This window comes from Phocoena phocoena, chromosome 11 (assembly GCF_963924675.1).
Source record: "Phocoena phocoena chromosome 11, mPhoPho1.1, whole genome shotgun sequence".
NCBI classification, from domain to species: domain Eukaryota; kingdom Metazoa; phylum Chordata; class Mammalia; order Artiodactyla; family Phocoenidae; genus Phocoena; species Phocoena phocoena.
This window is the reverse complement of record NC_089229.1, coordinates 38,080,816-38,099,837: the sequence shown is the minus strand read 5'-3', so window position 1 is coordinate 38,099,837 and position 19,022 is coordinate 38,080,816. Positions and strand designations below refer to the sequence as shown.

The 19,022-nt window shown below is 39.2% G+C and overlaps 1 protein-coding gene across 1 annotated transcript; it reads left to right on the top strand.

Moving 5' to 3' along the window:
- The first annotated feature begins 5,809 nt into the window (after nt 1-5,809).
- MYF5 (myogenic factor 5) lies at nt 5,810-8,582 on the top strand. The gene is made up of 3 exons (XM_065887141.1): nt 5,810-6,462; nt 7,307-7,382; nt 7,786-8,582. Exons 1-3 carry the CDS (start codon nt 5,962-5,964, stop codon nt 7,974-7,976), a joined length of 768 nt encoding a protein of 255 aa, XP_065743213.1. The 5' UTR covers nt 5,810-5,961; the 3' UTR covers nt 7,977-8,582.
- Nucleotides 8,583-19,022: the final 10,440 nt, after the last annotated feature.

Sequence of the window (19,022 nt, the reverse complement as noted above, 5' to 3'; positions counted from 1 at the left end):
TCAAGAGGCTTTTCTTCCACCAAAAGCCACAGTACCATGAGATTTAGTTTTCTAGCTTTTTTGCAGGCTCTGGCTGAGAAAGTATTAATAACAATGAGACCAGCAGTAAAATGAATGAGCCATTACTAACACTTTACCTGTTTACTCATATAACCCTACGAAAACCTGTAAAGGGGTCCTTTTGTTATCTCTTACGAGAAAAGGATACTTTGGAACAGAGAGGAGTTCTTGCAGTTTTAAGTACAGAGCCAGGATTTGGAGCCAGTCAACATCAGTGGCTTCAAGCTCGCTCTCAGAATTGCTTATGCATCCTGAAAGAGAAGCCCTTGAGAAATGAGGAGCATTTAAGGACTGCAGAATAATTTGGCTGTATTTGACAATTGTTTTCCAAAAGCTCTTTCTCAAGAGTGATTTAGCTAGTAAACTCCAAATTAGAGGAGTCATTTAATTAAAAGATACGTGGTCAAGCATTGCAAATTATCTAATCGGAACACATGTAACTGAAGATGGCTTAATGGCGTGTATATCCATTAATCATGCTTATTATGTATCTATGATTTTCTTCCTGAGAATCGATAACAATTTCCTAAAAATGTATATGTACACGCACACCCCTATATTTTGGAAAATCAGATCCACGCCACAACTGAAATCAGATGTCATAAGTGACCAGGTGAACTCATTTACTTTATAACTGTGCATATATTTATAATAAGATTTGTGTTATAGTCTGCTCATCAGCAAAAAGCTTTTATCAATTCACGGACTTTAATTGCTGATAGTTTTTATTCAGTCTTTGTAAATCAAATCCTCTCTATCTCTCTTGGCGGGGTAACTTGAGAAACTGTTTGGAATAAGTTTGCCTATAGAAGTCTCTTCATTAAATAGAGCAAGTATTTCCCAAAGACTTCATGCGACCTCCACTGCTATAGCTGACATGTTAGGCTTTCCAATGAAATCCTTGGTGTGTTTGCAATTTAAATGTTTTTATTTGATATTAATGATGATAAGCTTGACTAAGGCCAAAGCCAAAACAAACAGGGCTGTAGAAGCAGAAAATCAAGATGTTAATAACTTGGTAAAGATAAGCAATTTGAGATTAAAACTGAGCCTCTTTCCAGAGGCAGGCATGAAGTTATCAAGTATAAAATAACGAGTGACTTTCTCTTTTATGTTACTATAGAAATAATTTGTAGAATGTCAAATGTCAGCTTTCTGAAACTAACTTTAATCATCACACCTGGATCATTGAGTTTCAAGCCTGAACGTAGTGGAAATCCACTTATGTCTAACGGACTCATTTTTTTTTTTTCAGACTCTTTCATATGTTTTTAGGGTGGAGGTGTGGTGCTAAAATTCAATGTTCCCAAGTCCTCTTGAGACTGGCAGAGAAGTCCTGGGCTGCTAAAGTGACCTCTATCCCTATTAAGACATCTCTTAACTCAAAGTTACAATTTACCCATCTGTGCTTTTCTCTTAGTAATATTTTATCCCTTTTATTCATCTCAAAACCTTCCTCCTACAACACCTTAACTGGAAAAAGTATTTTAAAAAAATTTTTAGTTTAAACTTTGAATATCTCATTTCCTACTCTAATGCATTCTTAGTAAATTAGCAATAACATGGCATTTCCTCAAAGAGCTAAGCCATCAAGACATTTCCCCAACAGACTCCTCCAGTCACTCCCTTAAAGTCAGAAGAAGTGTTGTAAAAGATGACCCTCCTTCCTAGAGGTTTCATTCTGAAAAGCAATTTTTTGCAAGCCTAGTTCAGAGTCAGCCTGTGAGACGGGATGCCTATGCCATGTGCTGGAACAAAGATAACGCTGCAAGGACTGGCTACTTTCTCTACTCTCAAGGCTGCTAAAAGTCCTTACTCAGGCCTTTGATCTCTCCTGGGAGTCTTCGAATTCAAGCAGAGGCCAATGTCTTCCTCAGCTGTCTTCTCCACAAATTCTTCCAGCAGCTTTGGCAGGTACTAATGTGTTTACTTAGGTGTGCCTGGTTCCCAGAGCTAACAGCGGTTTGAAATTGTTTAGCATGTTGTTACGTCAGATATAATAAGCAAACATTTCAAGAACTCCCTTGGTCCAGGAGTTGATAAGGGTCTCAGGTAGGGGCAGAAACGAATTGAAATGAACTTATCTTCCTATGTATATTTGATTTCTCCTGCTAAGAGAAGCATGGAGAATTTTCAATTGTGCAGAATTCCTAGGGTGGGCAAATTTTACTAAAAAAGGAAGCTCTAAGCATCATTTTGCTGGTGTGGTCTGTCCATCAACACTAGGATTGTTGCCATAATGGTTAAACTAAAATATGTTCTCTTTAAAAAAAAAAAACTTGATGATTACTTAAAGGTCTTTGCAATTAATACCTGCTTACAAGTCTAAATTGTAAGAAAATTAAGCATGTGTTTATTTTTATTCAGAATGTAAAATGACACAAAAATTTAAAAACATTATATCTGTTGACACTTCACCAGAACCTTGGTGGGCATTCATTTATAACACCCAGCTGGGCTGAGTTTTCCTCCCATCATCTGACTACTGTGATACTTTCCTAGCAGACAGTCAGTGTTGGAATATCATTTCTAACAACCCGTTTACATATTAGACAATCGTGAGTTTTCTCTGCATGGAAGACATCCACTTCTCTGGAGAAATAGTGGAAAACAGTATTTTCATTCCTTTCTATGAGAAGCAAAAGCCAATCTAGTCTGATTTTGAGAAGAAGAGGCCACCCAGATGAGCACTGTAAACGACCTATTTTTAAAAAAGTAAATTTTAACTGTTTTCATACTTCTCTGTTCAATTTTCCCACTCAAAAAAAATTTTTTTTTCCTCTGTCTCGTTCACTCAGTTTCGCATTTTCCCCACCCAGGGTCTTTCTTGGGAAAAGAGCAGGGGAATCTCTCCCGAATTAGGGGAGCCCAGCCATCTTTGAGGCGCTGGCTCCCTGCCTTCTTTGTATCCTGCCTCCCATTTTTTGATCTCTTTCTCTTCTCGCCCCTGACAGAGGTCTAAAAGTTTTGTTTCGTTTTTTTAACTTTGGTGCTCTGAGATCCTATTTTCAGCACTCGGGTCCCAAGGGTCCTCAACCCTGGACCCTGTTTCCCCCCTAGCAAGTCCCATTAAGCCGCCGGGCGCTTGTGTTTTCTCGGCTTCTTTAGTTCCACTCACCCGCGGCACTCTGGTAAATTTGTTTGAGATCACCTTACCAAAGACAGCCCTAACCTCTGAGAACCACCGTTCCTGACAGAGCTTCCTGAGTGACAGCGTCTTCCCAGCCCGGGAGCCGAGGGAAAGCTGTTGGGGACCGGCGTTTGCGAGTTTCTGCTCTGGAGCGTTAAGGACGCGCAGTGAGAACAAATTGATTCAAGAAAAAAACAAACGAAATTCACCTCTAGGAGCACAAACTCTCCACGGGGAAGCCTACTTTCCAATTCTGTGTGAGCGGGGGCAAATGACTTACTCCTTGAGCTTGGTTACCTTCTTTTAATAATGGGTCCACTTACAGTTGCCACAAAATTGTTGTAAGTCATAAACGAGTGAATACATGGAAAGGGTTGGGAAGAGTGCTTGGCAAATAGAAAATTCTTAATAATTGTTTGCTCCACACATGCAACGCTGAGCAGTTTGGGTACAAAGCACATTAGGTGCCCGGTGGAAAGAAATCAGCTGAAAGGCAAGGTAACTTCTATCTTCCGCTTAAAGTTTATTTGTGCCCAAATCTTAAATCTGCACACAACTCAGTTTAGCTTCAACCAGTGTGTGAACTTCTGGACTCTCTAGGCAAAGAAAATGGTACTATTGCTGCTGACCAGAACCCTCTAGGCAAAGAAAATGGTACTATTGCTGCTGACCAGAACCTGTGGGACTTGGCTGATAACTCCCAGATGAGAATATCTACCCACTATTGTGTTTCAGAGGTAGCAATGTGCTTGGTTTGGAATGTTTCCACCCACCTGGATGAGTCCTGTAGGAACTTAATTCTTTTATCTGGTGTAGCCCTGGGTACCTATTCATTTCAAAGGCAGCCACTTGTTAATAGTCCTAAATAAGGTACAGATGAATTTCCCACAGGCCTACTAAGCAGCCCGTTGGAATGAAAGGGCCTGATTTTCGAGGGTGGATGGTGATGGTGGTGGTGGTAGTGTCTTTGTCTTAGAGATGACAGAACTTGGAAGAGAGGACTGCGGCGGGGATGTCTGTAGCAAACCTTGGTGACTGACACTCTCCCACCTCTGGTTTCTGGGACCTTCACTTTGGAGTACAGATTTCACCTGAAAAAGTTAATACTTCTCTGGCTCCTGCAGACAGGGATCTGCCTGCCAGGGCTGCTTTTGGAAAATAATTTTAGGAAAAAGTAATAGAAAAGAAAGCTCCCTCAGCCCCCAATACGTTCGGAGTCACAACAGTTACTGGACTGTATGACCCAAGATCAAGGTGAGAACTCTCTCTCCTCTTTGAATGAGGCTACAAGGCCTGACCCCAAACCTCAGAATACTTGTTTAGGCCTGAAGTAAGAGCTTTTCCCATATATAAACAGCAAGCCCCCCACCAACCTCCCACAAGTGATTTGGTAGTGGGTTAAGTAAGGGTGGAGGAGGATTGACAAAAGCTGATTAATAGGTTCATTGTCACTTAAATGGAAGCCCTCCCCTCTCGCCTTCTAGCCACCAAAGTTTCAAAGACCCTGCTGTGATTGCTTTTCTGGAAGGCTTTTGTCGCCAAAGTGTGTGAAGTTTCTCAGATTGGAGGAGTTGGAAATTTTACACGAGCCAAGAAGGATTGCTGTGCCGGCAGCTGGGACGCATCTGTAACGGTGTTAGTTTGCCTGAAAGCAGAAAATTAGCGACCCCAAAGCCCTGCTTGGCTGTTTAGTCTGTAGAAACGACAGGGCGGAGCAGAAAGAGAGGGAGAAGGGAGACGCACCCCTGGAAAGAAGTTCGCCGTCTAAAACTGGGCTTCTTAGAATACAAATCTTAAGAGGCGCAGTCAGTGCGTACCTTCCGCCGGCTCAGGGCCCATCAAAGGTCTGGCGCAAAAGAGAAGGCGCTCGGCAAACATGCGCATAAGCGGGAAAGAGAGGAAGGGAGGTGTGTTCCTGGCCACCTGGCCCTCCTGTGCCCACGCCTTTTGAATAAGCATAGTGAGAGAACTCAGAGCGGGCTCTGTCTTGGGGAAAAGGAACCTTCCCCTCCCCGCTTACCCCCGATAACACAGAGCCTACAAAATGGCAATATGATGAGAAACAAAACAGATTAAAACAAAAATCTAGATCCACTCCATTACTGAAAGTGCCACTTCAAGCTCTTAGCAACCGATATTTGGCCTACTGGCTGAAAAAATGCCTGACAGAACTAAAGTTCATGAAAAAGAGAAACATCTGAAAATAAAGTGATCCCTCATGTCCCGGACTGGGAAGGCAGGTCCGCTTTTGGTGTCAGCTGAAGTAGGGAGTTCTATTTACTAATTATCTTTTTTTAATGTGACAGCAATCGTACAAAGTAGGATTTCCTTCGTTTCTTTTGTCTGTGACACCCTTTAAGTGTCCCTTGGTTTAGGTAATCTAGAGTGTGCAAGTAAGTGGGTTGGGGAGCCATCCATCACCCCCGCCCCAGCAGAAATGCAGTAAAACCATTAGCGTCAAAAGGGGCAGTAAACAGCAAGTTGTCTCTAGAGGAAAGGCGGAGGTTTGCCCAGACAGCCCCGGCGGGGGTTGCAGTGGGATATGCTAATAGTGCGGGGCCACTGGGGCCGGCCTCCCTTCCCCAAGAATATATAAAGATCCTCAACCCCAGCGCGGCTGACCCAGGCCGCCAGGCGTCTGCCCTTGTTAATTACCGGAGAAACCGACCAGGGAGCTCCGCCCGGGACTCGCCTGCCCGCAGCGGCGCCAGGCTCCGGTTTCTCCCCTATCTCGCTGCTGCCCAGGTGCACCTCCTTCCTCTCCGCAGAAGATGGACATGATGGATGGCTGCCAGTTCTCGCCTTCTGAGTACTTCTACGATGGCTCCTGCATCCCGTCCCCCGAGGGCGAGTTCGGGGACGAGTTTGAGCCGCGAGTGGCTGCTTTCGGGGCGCACAAAGCAGACCTGCAGGGCTCAGACGAGGATGAGCACGTGCGAGCACCTACGGGCCACCACCAGGCCGGCCACTGCCTCATGTGGGCCTGCAAAGCATGCAAGAGGAAGTCCACCACCATGGATCGGAGGAAGGCGGCCACCATGCGTGAGCGGAGACGCCTGAAGAAGGTCAACCAGGCTTTCGAGACGCTCAAGCGGTGCACCACGACCAACCCCAACCAGAGGCTGCCCAAGGTGGAGATCCTCAGGAATGCCATCCGCTACATTGAGAGCCTGCAGGAGCTGCTGAGGGAACAGGTGGAAAACTACTACAGCCTGCCAGGGCAGAGCTGCTCTGAGCCCACCAGCCCCACCTCCAGCTGCTCTGACGGCATGGTAAGAGAGAGCTCTGCACCTACTAGGCCCTTCCAATCTTTTACAAAAACCTTTACATCTCATTTAGGCCAGGTGTAGCGACCAAACAGCCAGTAGTTATTGGTGGATAGTTGGGGGTGGGAATGGGGAGGCAGGTGCTGAAAGAGAAGAGAGGTGCCGCATTTAGACAGATGCCAGGAAACAGGTAGCTGCGGACCAGGAGTTTAGTTTGACTTCCTACCAAGTTCTAAGTGTACATCGTAGGAAGAGGCTGTCACATGAGATAGGTGGCTGTGAATGATCAATCAGATGTTTTCTCTACAACTCGGTTTATTTCCAATATATACCACCAGTGGCCCCTGCCATACACTAACATCTAAAGGCAACTGTGTGAGGCTTCCACTGTCCCGCAGTTTGTAACTTAAGAGAGAGATGCCCGTGTGGCCCGAGTCCCTGCTCTGCTGAGGCCTGGCTGGAAGATGTTGATGCATTCTTTACAGAGGGCGTTTGCGCCAACGCTGCCAGGTTTTAATGTGTTTTTGCCCTGGGAAAGTGCTCTCTCTCTCTGAATTAGTGTGGCTTCCTTCTACTCCAATCCATTTTGCATGGTTAACCCAATGCACATGGCTGCTGAATTCCACCCACCCTCTTCCTTTTGCTGCCTCTGTCCTCTTCTCCAAGCACAGAGATTGACCTCAGTGCCCTTGCAATTTGGTCAGGCTAGCCCTTCCTAAATCAAGGCAATGAAGGTATTTGACAGCGGTCAGTTTATGGAGCTGGTGGGCAAGCACTGCCTCACCCTACGTCAGAGCATCTTTTGCCAAGACCTGAAAACAAATGCCTTCTTTTGTATCTTTTATTATAGCCCGAATGTAACAGCCCTGTCTGGTCCAGAAAAAGCAGCAGTTTTGACAGCGTCTACTGTCCTGATGTACCAAATGGTAAGAATTGATGACCTCAGAGGAGTTTAAAAACCAGTTCAACTTCACAATTCAGCCTATCAAAGCAGAGTCTGTTCTTCCATGCGGTATTGGGAAAAGGATAGAATGGTATTTATGGCGTTTTGGGACAGAGCAAAATAAACACACATCTTCTGCTCAAAATCCCCCTAACAGATACATCCATGCACACACACAGACATAGGAGCTTTTGCTTGAAATATTACCCGGGCGCTTCTCCACTCCCCACCTTCATCCCCGTGAATTGCTAGATATTTGTTGTAAATTTCTACATCAGGCTTTCTGTGACCACCTGACCTCTGGGTTTCAAAGGAGCTGACCTGCTGCTTAAGAGGCAACATAAGCAAGGATTTTTTTTTTAATGGTTTTCTCTTTGTATCCTTAGTATATGCCACAGATAAAAGCTCCTTATCCAGCTTGGACTGCTTATCCAGCATAGTGGATCGGATCACCAACTCAGAGCAACCTGGATTGCCTCTCCAGGACCCAGCATCTCTCTCCCCAGTTGCCAGCACCGATTCTCAGCCTGCAACTCAAGGGGCCTCTAATTCCAGGCTCATCTATCATGTGCTATGAACTAAAAATCTAGTCTAGATCAGTTCTGCCAGGAGGGCCTATTACACAGGAGGAAAGAGGCCAAAAAAGTCCAAAAGCAAGACAACCTGTAAATAAACATTTCCTTGCAGTTGTAAATTTGTAAATATTATCTTGCCACTTTATAAGAAAGTGTATTTAACTAAAAAGTCACTATTGCAATTAATACTTTCTTTTCTTCTTTTCCTTTGTCTTGCTTTAGATATATAGTTCCAGAGATACTATTTCTTATAGGGGGCAGTTCATCAAAGGTAGCTTGTTGCAATGCTTAACTTATATTTTTTTATAAATATTGCTTATCAAAATATTACATCTGATGTTTAGAGCTTTATTTTTTTTCTTTAAAACTTTAGAATAGCTGTAAATCAGTTATAGGGAGTTTTAAATATATTTAACTTTTTTGCTTGTCTCTTTAATCCTTTGATTATATTGTGTAAAATAAAAATATAACAATACTGCCTAATGGTATATATTTTGATCTTATAAGAAATGCATCTTTTTAATGTAAGCACAAAATAGTATTTTGTGGATGATTTCAAGATATAAGAGATTTTGGAAATTCCACCACAAATAAAATTGTTTAAATGAAGAAACATTTTGGTTTATGATTTTGGTGAAAGAACCCCCTAATGGAGTTGGCAGTCATTGATATGATATTTTTAAGTTGGGGCTGAAAATGCTGAAACAGTTGGTTTTGTGGATAAATCTGAATATTTACCATCTCATGGACTCACCTTAGGTCCTGTTGGCGTCACAGATGAAAATACCACATTTCTATTTTAAGCATACTTCAAGGGAGCCTACTAACTAAAATTTTTCTTTTACCTTAATGTTGCACCATATAATGTCAAACTGTGTGTGTATGTGGGGGAAAGATAGAAGTTATTCAGGACAAGAAAATATTTTTAAACAAAAAGAATGTACAACATTACATCATTTTAATATCTACAGTACATTAGAAATCATGAGTTAGGTCATATATATCTACTTGCCTGAAAACATCTTGATACATTAGTATATTAATATTGTCAATAAAATATTTAAAGGTATTGAGCGTTTTTTTGTATTATTAAAGTGCTGGCATAAGAAAATTTACACAAACCATAGTAAAGTGAAGCAGACTGCAACTGCCCTCCTCCTTTTCAAAGCCTTTTTGATTTTATTAATCATATGTTATGCTTCTGTGTTGTGTGTGCGTGATGGACATGTGTCTTTTATTGTTCATCATTTAAATCTCCTTTAGAATGAATTGAGATGAAAACAGAACAAGTAAGTGGAAAATCAGATAGCCAATCATTGGAATAATTCTCACAAGGTTACCACTGAGAGAGATAAAAAGGGAAATATCCTTGAAGCATCTAAATTGGCTGTTCACAGAGAGCAAATAAAGATAATGATCTTCTCTTCTAATTTGTAAATTAGTTCAAAATTTCTAAGTTTGTAGTTACATATATTCACCAGCCAAAGCATATGGACTCTTTGCTGGAGGTTGGCAGTTGTACTGTTCTTAGGAAGGTTTCCCCTTCTTTTCTTTTGCTTGTCCAGTCACCAGGCTTAAAAGAATAGATATTATTCCATAAAGGAAAGGAAAGAAGAGGGGGTGGGTTCAAAAAATATTGTAGCCACTGTCACTCTGTTAGCATCATGCCCTGATATGGGATGCTGACTTTACTACACAGGTAAGTCTTTCTTTATCCATGATTGGACAGTGTGAGGATTTGAAGTGAAAAGAATTCAAGAGGGCATTATAAAGATTCACATATAATTTCAACTTTAGTTTGAGTGATTCACTTTTGTTATTGTTAGACACTGTCTCCTTCTTCTACTTCTATGAAGAAGTGGGAAATTTGTTGTTGCTCTTAGTAGAATTAGAATAAAAAGAACTATCCAAAGATTGTTTTTTAAAGTTCAATTTTAAAACACATTAAATTATCCATTTAATAAAAGTAAGCAGAGATAATTTTTAATTCAAGTGAATAAAAATTAATTTTATTTCCAAACTTCAGTTACTTCTATACTTGTAAATGTATTTGATATTCTCAGTTAATATTATAATGCCTCAAAGTATTTAGTTAAGAGTTTTTCAATGCTCTGGATATAATACAGATGGTGATAAATGTATGATTTAATACAATACTCTCCATGACAGCTTGCTTGGATTAATCTCATTTCCAATGGACTAACAGTGAAGGCTGGTGTCTACTCAGTAAACAGCTCAGCACAACACATCACATGCAGTCATATATACTTTTCTGACAAGGGCCTTTGGGAGTTGCTTGCAGTAATCCACACCCATTCCCTTCTCAAAGAAAGTAGGGGAGAAGAGGGGGAAAAGAGTGACACTGACAAAATAGTCAAGTAAGGACAGGATTTTGCCATCTCCAAAATCCCCTGGAGTGAACAAGTGGGCTGCCACTAAGCTTATATCAGACCCACCTCAGCTGGTGGAAAACATGCCACTAACAGTCAAATTTATAGGAAAACATCCCCTTTCCCATTTGCAACCTGATGGCGAGGAGGTTCTCAGGAAAAAAGAGTCAAAAGAGACTCCTTTCTCCTCATGCCTGAGAAATGCAAGTTCACTGGGTTACAGAGGAAAACTTCATCCAGTGAGGTTATGGAAATTGGGAAGTACTATGTGGAAGCAAGTTGCTACATAAATCAAGGTGTCTTGATTGCCCCTATTTTTTTTCTCATTTGAAAAATACAAGTCAGATAAAATTACTGGCTATGTTATAGCCCTAAATTCTTCTTTAAGATGGCATTCCTACAAATACTTAATCTGACAGTGGTATTTCCTGAAATTCTCTCTTTGAGGTTACAACAGTTACTAGATTAAAGAAGTAATTTAATTCTCTGACTTTCAGAGGTGGTATTTCTGGGAATGATATTAGAGTATAGCTATTTGTAACTTTAGAAAATCCCTGCTCAAATGGCAAAGTACCCCTGAAAATGTCACCACTGAAAGTTCCCACGTTGTCACAAAAAGCACAGAACATGAAATTTATTTCTTTAACAGTTCTGATTTGATATTAGTTGACTAGTGATTTAATTGTTTAACAAGGTACATTTGCTGAGCAAAGGATCTAGAATTTAATGCGAAGTCTAAACTGGGTCTAAAATTGCTAATGTATTGCTCTCTTTTTAATTTTACTTGCCACATTGTAAAATGGAGTCAATGATAGTTTAAGATAATATTATATAATAAATAGTTACCACTAAAATTGTTATAGGCTTAAAATCTTATAGAAATAATCCTTAGTAAAGGGAAAAACAAGCCAACTCTTATCTCCTTTTATGCTACTTAATTCACTTCATTACAGACTGAGTGAACACTAATGATAAACCAGCAACTAAAAATTGAGTTTGCATTATTATGCAAATAAAGAAGTAGAAGCTTAAGGAGTTTAATAATTTTCCCAAGAACACTCTGTTTGGGCTGGCTCTTTGGGCCTTTTCACAGCACATATTCCAGGAGGCTCAGGTGGAAATCACAAGGTTCCTTATGATATAGCATGAAAAGTCCCAGAACATTGTGTCTATTGCATTACTCTGGTCAAGCAAGTTACTAAAGTCAATCCAGAATCACTGAGAAGCAAACTAAACTCCACTTTTCAGTGGAAGAAATAGTAATGAATCTGTGGCCATAGTTAATCTACCATAATGACTAGTATATACTTGCAGTCTCTATTTCTTTATCTTTCACTGATTCCACTGACCATAAACTGGCTCTGCCTCTATCACTATCCATGGTCATTACAACCTTCAAAACAGAGTGTTCCAGCCCTGGGCAAGCTTATCCTCCAGCCCTGATATCTTCCCTGATCTTCAGACCTGTATATCCAACTGATCTTTAGATTCCTATCATCTCTTGAATGTCTCAATGGTACCTCCAAGTAAACACATTCCAAGTTAGGTTCATGCTGTTCTGCCTCTCTCCCTACCTCTTAACCTGGCACCCTTTCAGTGTTGACTCTCTCAGTGAATGATATCACCAGTTATATAAACATGAAACTTGGGACATACTCCTGATACTTCAATCTCTCTTACCTCTTGTCTAATTCACTACAAAATCCTACACATTTATTCTCCTTAAATACCTCTCAATCCAAACTATGGTTATCTCTATCCAGGAATATCGAAAGACCTTCTTAACCTGTTCCCCCATAATTTCTCTGGGCCTCCCATTTCTGGAGACAGCATCCAAGTTTGCCTTTGGGGACTGTCCCTTTCCTCTTCTCGGGCCATGTGGTTCAAGTGGGACTGAGTGTACCTCCAGAAATGAGCCTGACCATGAGTGTGTCCTCTTCCTTGGCCACATGACTGTTTCATGGACGGGAGTGTGACCAAGTTGTTCACTAAGTGTCAGTCCTGGGATATTTGCTGGAACTGTAAGGAAAAAGCTCTCTTTCTGCTGAGGTTCTTATATAAGAGATGTTTTTTACTCTAGGCTGCCAGCTGCCATGTCCCTGGGAGAGGAGATCCTGCCTAAAAATAAAGCCAACACAGTAGAAATCAGATCTGTGACACAGAGTGATATATCCCTGAAAATATCATTAAGTATCTGGATCCCCAAATGCCTGAATATCTGCTCTTGGCCATGCTTTACAAGTTTGGAGCCAACAAAGATCTTTTTTCTTAAACCAGTAATAGTGGGAACTTGGTTAACTGAAACAGAAAAATCTTGCATAATGCCATTCTTTGATCTTTCCTATTTATTGCAGCCAGAGCAATCATTTCAGAATATTCATCTCATCATGTCAATCACCCCATTTTCCCTCCCAGCTTATTGCACATAGGGTATCGACAGAACAAGCCCCTTAATGTGACCGTCAAGCTTCTGTGTCTACCTCCTATCTACCTCGTTAGTAGTACGTCTTTCTGGTCAAGTCCTTGTTCTCTCCACTCCAGCTACATAAGAGACTTCTATCAGTCACTACATTCCCTCTTACCAAAGGAGCTTTACACATTCTGTCTGCAATGCTCTTCCTTCCTCCACTTCCCCTAGTCCATTCCCACTCCTTTCAGACCTCAATTCAGGCATCAATTCTAAGGCAAGATTTTCTTGGACTCTTTCACAGTATCAAGTCCTCGTATCCTACGATTTCAAAATACCATATACCTCTTCTCGGTAGCATGTCTCAGAATTGCAATTGTGCATTAATTAGTGTGATGACTAACATTTGTCTCCTCCACCATGAGAGCAAGGACCTGTCTTGCTCAACCCTGGACTATATGAGAATTGATATTGCTGAAGCTTTTGTTGTGGAGTGCACCCTTAATGTTCAAACTTTCTTATCCATAGAATTCCTTGACACTATTTTCTACTTTTCTCATAATTTTCTGTTTTATGTTAATTTCTTATACTGACCTCTCTTATTCTGGCCAATTTTCATATATTTATTTTTTAGGGTTCTGTTGTGTGTCCTCTTTTCTTTTTGGTCTACTGTGGACCTTTCCCACTTCCATAGCTTCAACTCCCACCTATCTCCTACGTAGAGATGTTTCTACTATTGCTTCAGTCTTACCTTTCCTAAGGAAAGCTGCCCCACATGCATCCTTTGATTGGCTTGGCTGGCCTTTTTAGTAACTGTTAATCAGTTAGGGATGGGTATCTGATGTGAGGGCAACCAATCAACAGACTGAACAACATTTATGAAATGCATAGCTTGATTTCAATATTGCATTGAGATAAACAGATTCTTATTATCATGAGTCAGCCTAAAAAATAGAGAAATTAAATCACCATTTAATAGTGGGAACTAAATTGAAAGGTCATGATGTTGATGGGACTGGAGAGTTTATGAAAGGCCACACACAGGCTGAAATTATGGGAGAACATGAGTTAAGGTAAACCAAAAAGCCAATTGGTAGTGGAATAGAGTGGATTCAGAGGCAGAAGAGAACACAGCGCCCACTATTTGTAGTACATATAGGTCCCTGGATAAGAGTTGAAGTTGACCACTAATTAGCTGAGGGTACTTGGGTAAATTACTTAGATTCTCAGAAGCTGTTTTTTCACTTATAAATGTGGATAATAACAGAACTCACACGACTTTTTGTGAGAGTTGCAGGACATAAGGCATAAAAAATGCTTAGCTTAGTGCCTAGTCCATAACACATACTCATACAATGATAATAAAAGAAAGCACAATGATTGAGATTTAGGATGAAGACTCATGAATGCTTGATGTGGGGATCTTTGGAATTATCTTGATTCCAAAGAAGTCCTCTTGGTTTAGTGACCATTGGCTCAAGTGATTCCCTTATTACTTTTCATGGTAGTCATATATGAGCTACCCTGAGTGGATTTGTAACTAAAAGAATCACAGTAAAACATTCTCCAAATATTAATCTGCAGATTTTTCTTCAGAAGGCCATTCATATACTCAGTGATCAATGGGCTCTTTCCCCCTTGATGGCAATCTCAACATGGACAAAATTTAACTTGTCTTTTACTCCTACATATCGTATTTCATTTCGTGGCACCACATGCATAAGTACGCATGCCAAAAATTTTAGAATCATTTTTGATTCCTCCTTTTCCCTCAACAATTAATTTAGTTTGTCTGGATCATAATGCAAAAAGGAATTGTTAAAATAATAGTAGTAATAGCAGTAGAAACAACAGTGTATTTCCTCAATAAGCATAATTTTCCACACCGTAATTTATGAAATCAGTCTGAGTTTTATAGTCTTTGCCTATATTAATGGAATAGGATGCCTTTTCTCCTCAAAAAAGTTGCAAATTGGACATCTTATAATCAATGAGATTTTAGGGTAAAGTAAATGTTGACTCTAAATGAAGTTTAAGAAGGGACATTTATTCATCACTTTCTTTTATACCAGAAACTGAGTTTTACATGCCTTATTGATGTTGATCATGAGTCAATAAAAATAATTACCTCCATTCACGGAGTGACTACTATGATCCTGGAACAGTTTTTGAAGTCTGATATGCATAATATATAGCTAAGCATAAAAGCAGCTCACGGAGTTGAGTATTACCCACTCCAGGCTACAGCTGAAGAAGGGCTTACACACAGAGGGGTAAATAACATGATTAATTTAAAAGCAGAGTTTCTGTAAACTCTTCTGTTACAGACCTATGAAGCAACTAGAGTTCAGTGAAAACCTGAGGCAAGGCGAGGCTCCTGAGCAAGTATTTAACTTAGATCTTGAAAATGGTGTTTTGGTATCCTGGTTGTTTGGAATGGAGAGCGAGTAAAGAGAGCTAATTAAGAGGATACTGTAATAGCCCATGCATGAGGTGACATTTCCTTTAGCCCTTGCTGAGTCGTCCAGGCAAAGGGGGCTCTCAATGAAAGTTGTTGACTGATTGAACCACTGAGGTGGTGTCTGCATGATGCCAGACATCTGGATATAAAGACGAAAATCCAGTCATCCAGATGGTAAGGTTACATGATACGACACCATCAAACATTTAAAACTTTTAACTGATTGACTGCCTTTCTTACTTTACATCCAGATAAACAGCATTGAGTTAACTCAGCTTGAGCATGTACCGATTGCCCTTCCTTGCTTTTTCTTAGGGAATGGTTAGGTTGCCAATGCTGATGAATCACTAAAAGAGTAATGGTGGTGTACTAGACAGGTGAACATGGAAATAAATAATGAAGAAAGTGAAAGCTTCATATGATCAGAGACGCATTTTAAATACTATTTGTTGTGGTTGCCCTCTTTTTCATTCAAAGAATTTTCATTGGGTTGGGTGTCTCAAGCTTATAGCATTACAGTTCCCTAAGTAACTATTATTTTTTCACATCAAAGCTAACTCCTTGAAAATATTTCGCAGACAATTAAATGTTAACACTTTCCTTCTGCGCACAGTTAAAATGAGATATAAAAACGAAGCACCGTAATATCATGTTTAGTTCACTAAAAGTAAATTATCCTCCTAAGTAACTATATTACATATAATAATGTATTTTTTAAATCCCAATTTTGATAAAATCATACTGCTGTAATTAAGTAATGATGGTAATAGAAACATACCTTTGTTCTTTGAAAAACTGTCTCCAAGTAAACATAACTTGAAAATAAGGATATTAATTTATCATTGAAGATAATGCCTTTTAATCATATTCATTCTATGTCCAAATGCTAAGTTGACCTGCTGTAAGTGAAAGTTTGAGTAAAGCAACTGGTTAACTGGGTGTTTTGTGTGAATGATGATAAAGACATTGATTGATATGGGGTTGGCCTTTTTTTCTTTCTTGAAGAAATTACTGATTTTTAAAGTTACTTTTTGAATCACTTGGGTGGCTTTACATTTTGTGAATAGGGATAATACTCTTTTGGAAGATAAGCTTTCTACACAGGAAAGTGACAAAAAATTGAGATGATTTCCTGAATAACTAAACCCACAACTCCACTGATTTAAGCTGTCAAAACTTTTTGGAAGGATTATGAGTTTGTGGCTAAAGAATACTAAAAGTATGTGGGTTTGTCTTTTTTGTTTTTTTTTGTTTTGCTGCTGCATTATTAGTACCCTCAATGCAGAACTGTTCTATGTATCCCTAGCACCTGGACTTGCTTCAGGCGTTTAAATGCTCATTAAATGTCTATATTCTTATATCAATCTGTATACTTGTGCAGAAACTCTACTGGAGGAATTCAAACTTCTTCCCATATCTAATTGTAGCTCAGGACAACTATCCCGCTTTAAGTGTTATAATCTCTTTCAGAAAGACAGGATATATGATATGAATAGTCTCATACAAATTTAGAACCAATTCAACATGAAGAAATGAGTATCTGCTACAAAGACAGCTCTTTACAGTCACAGGCTTAATAATAGAGCTAGAAATAATTGCATAAGAACAGTCTGCCAACATTTGAGTGGCAGAAAGAAATTTTTATAAAGTTACATGAAGAATTTTGAAAGTCTCTCAGGCTTGCTATGCTGGATGGATAAATGTCTTTTATATTGACATACTGCCAACTCAAAGCATCTAAAAGCCTTTCAGAATTACATATAAACACAAATCATTTCACCCACCTCTGGGCTGGAATGTGACAGCTGGTTAAAGTAAGCATAGCAACACCACACAACAATGTCAAACAGGATGAATGGCTTAACCAATCAAAAATAGAGCATCAAAGTAAAACTGCTCAAATTAGACTTCTGGCCCGGCAGAAAGGTTAAATGTTCTGTACTGGTATAAAGTCTCTAGTATACTTAATGACCACGAAAGTCGTGTTAGTATAACCAACTGAATTCAAGATGTGATTCAACAGCTCAAGAGTTCTTTAGTACTATCACATGGAGACGTTTGTGGTTTTCTGATCCAACATAAAGAATGTAGAAAGCTATGTATATAGTACTTAAGGGAATGACCTGTGAAGTAAGAGTGACCTTGGTCAAGTCACAAGTTCCCAGCTTATAAATTGATCAAACTACTTTCCCTCTCTGTGCTTTATTTTCCTCAGTCATAACAGAATTCTTAATACCCATTTCCACAAGATATTTTTAGGGTTAGTTATATATATGTGTATCAAGCTCTGAAATCAATTTTTAGTACATAGAACACACATCATACATGGAACAAATTATTTTGCCTATTAATGGTCAGCAAAATTCATACAAAATGTCAGGGAGGGGATTTTGAGAATTATTTCCTAATACACTAAATTATTCTTAACCTAGGGATCTGACAAGTTATTGACCCAAGAGGTTGTTTGGTTTAACTTAAGACATTACAGTAGTAGTGATAGATTAAATACCATAGCTAGAAGTTATATTTAGGTGGAACTAGAGAAAAGATAAGCATACTAATTATTTTTCCTTTTTTTTCTGCCTAGCAATAAATACTTAATCAAAATTCCAAGATGAATTGTTTCCAGCTCAGTTTGACAAACTCTAGAATGTTCACACAGATATTACTGTTTAAACAGGAAGTTATATAATGCTGTAATATTAAAGTTATTTAAATAAATTACTTAAAATCATTGTTCCTTTTATTTTGGTTAATGTACAAGTTCTAATAAAATCTTATCTTCAACTCCAGAGACTATATCTTCTCCATTCCATCTCTTTTCTAAACTTTGGCCTTCATTCTTTGAATGAATAAATAAAGATATAACTTTAAAATGTTTTCACAATATAAATTAAATTCTGAAATATGAACATATAATACAAAATACAAAAGTGCTACAAAAACTAGTTCTTAACAATCCTTAGAGAAAAATATCTGAGTTCTATACTGAAATCATATACCAGTGATTGGTGTTAAGTGATCTACAGTCATACTACAACGATATGCTCTTCAATCTATCTAGGTTAATATGGCTATTTCACCATATGTGAGAATATCATTTTTAATCCTTACTCGAGTATGGTAGGCAAAATCATCCCTTTTAAAATCAATGTATAACAAAAGTAGAGCGGCAAGACTTCAAGCTCACTGAAACTAAAATACATAGGATTCTAATTATTAGTATAATCCTCTCCGGAGGTTAATTCCTAAAATCATGGCTATTAAGTTTCATGTGTTATATTTACTGTGGCACTTGGGAACATTGACAAAGGGTTGAGTATCTCCGGTATGCCCATCCTAGCTTTACTCACTGAGCCATATCACTTGCTGGTAAGCCATATAAAAGACTTCTATTTTTACGGGTGGTATTTTTTCAATTATTTTATGTATTAGCTCCCAGTAAATGTTCAGTCAAAAGTAATGACATTTTATAGAATTTTGCAAACTCCTCCACGCAGTACTTGTACTACATATTCCTATGTATTAACGCACAAAGAATGACAGTGTGTTTGGATGAGGGAACTATACATTTAATTGCTTCATTATTTTTTCCTTTTGAGTTTTTCCCAAGTTTTCTAAATGGACACTTTGATAAAGAAAACAAAACAGTGCACAACTTATACAAACTCTTCTTATATCAACATTATCCAACCTGTAATTTCCTCTTTAGAGAGTTAGTTGACTTTTGAAAGCAGCCCTAATGTTTCATGTGCTGTTTGCACACGGATACATCTACTCTCATTAGGTA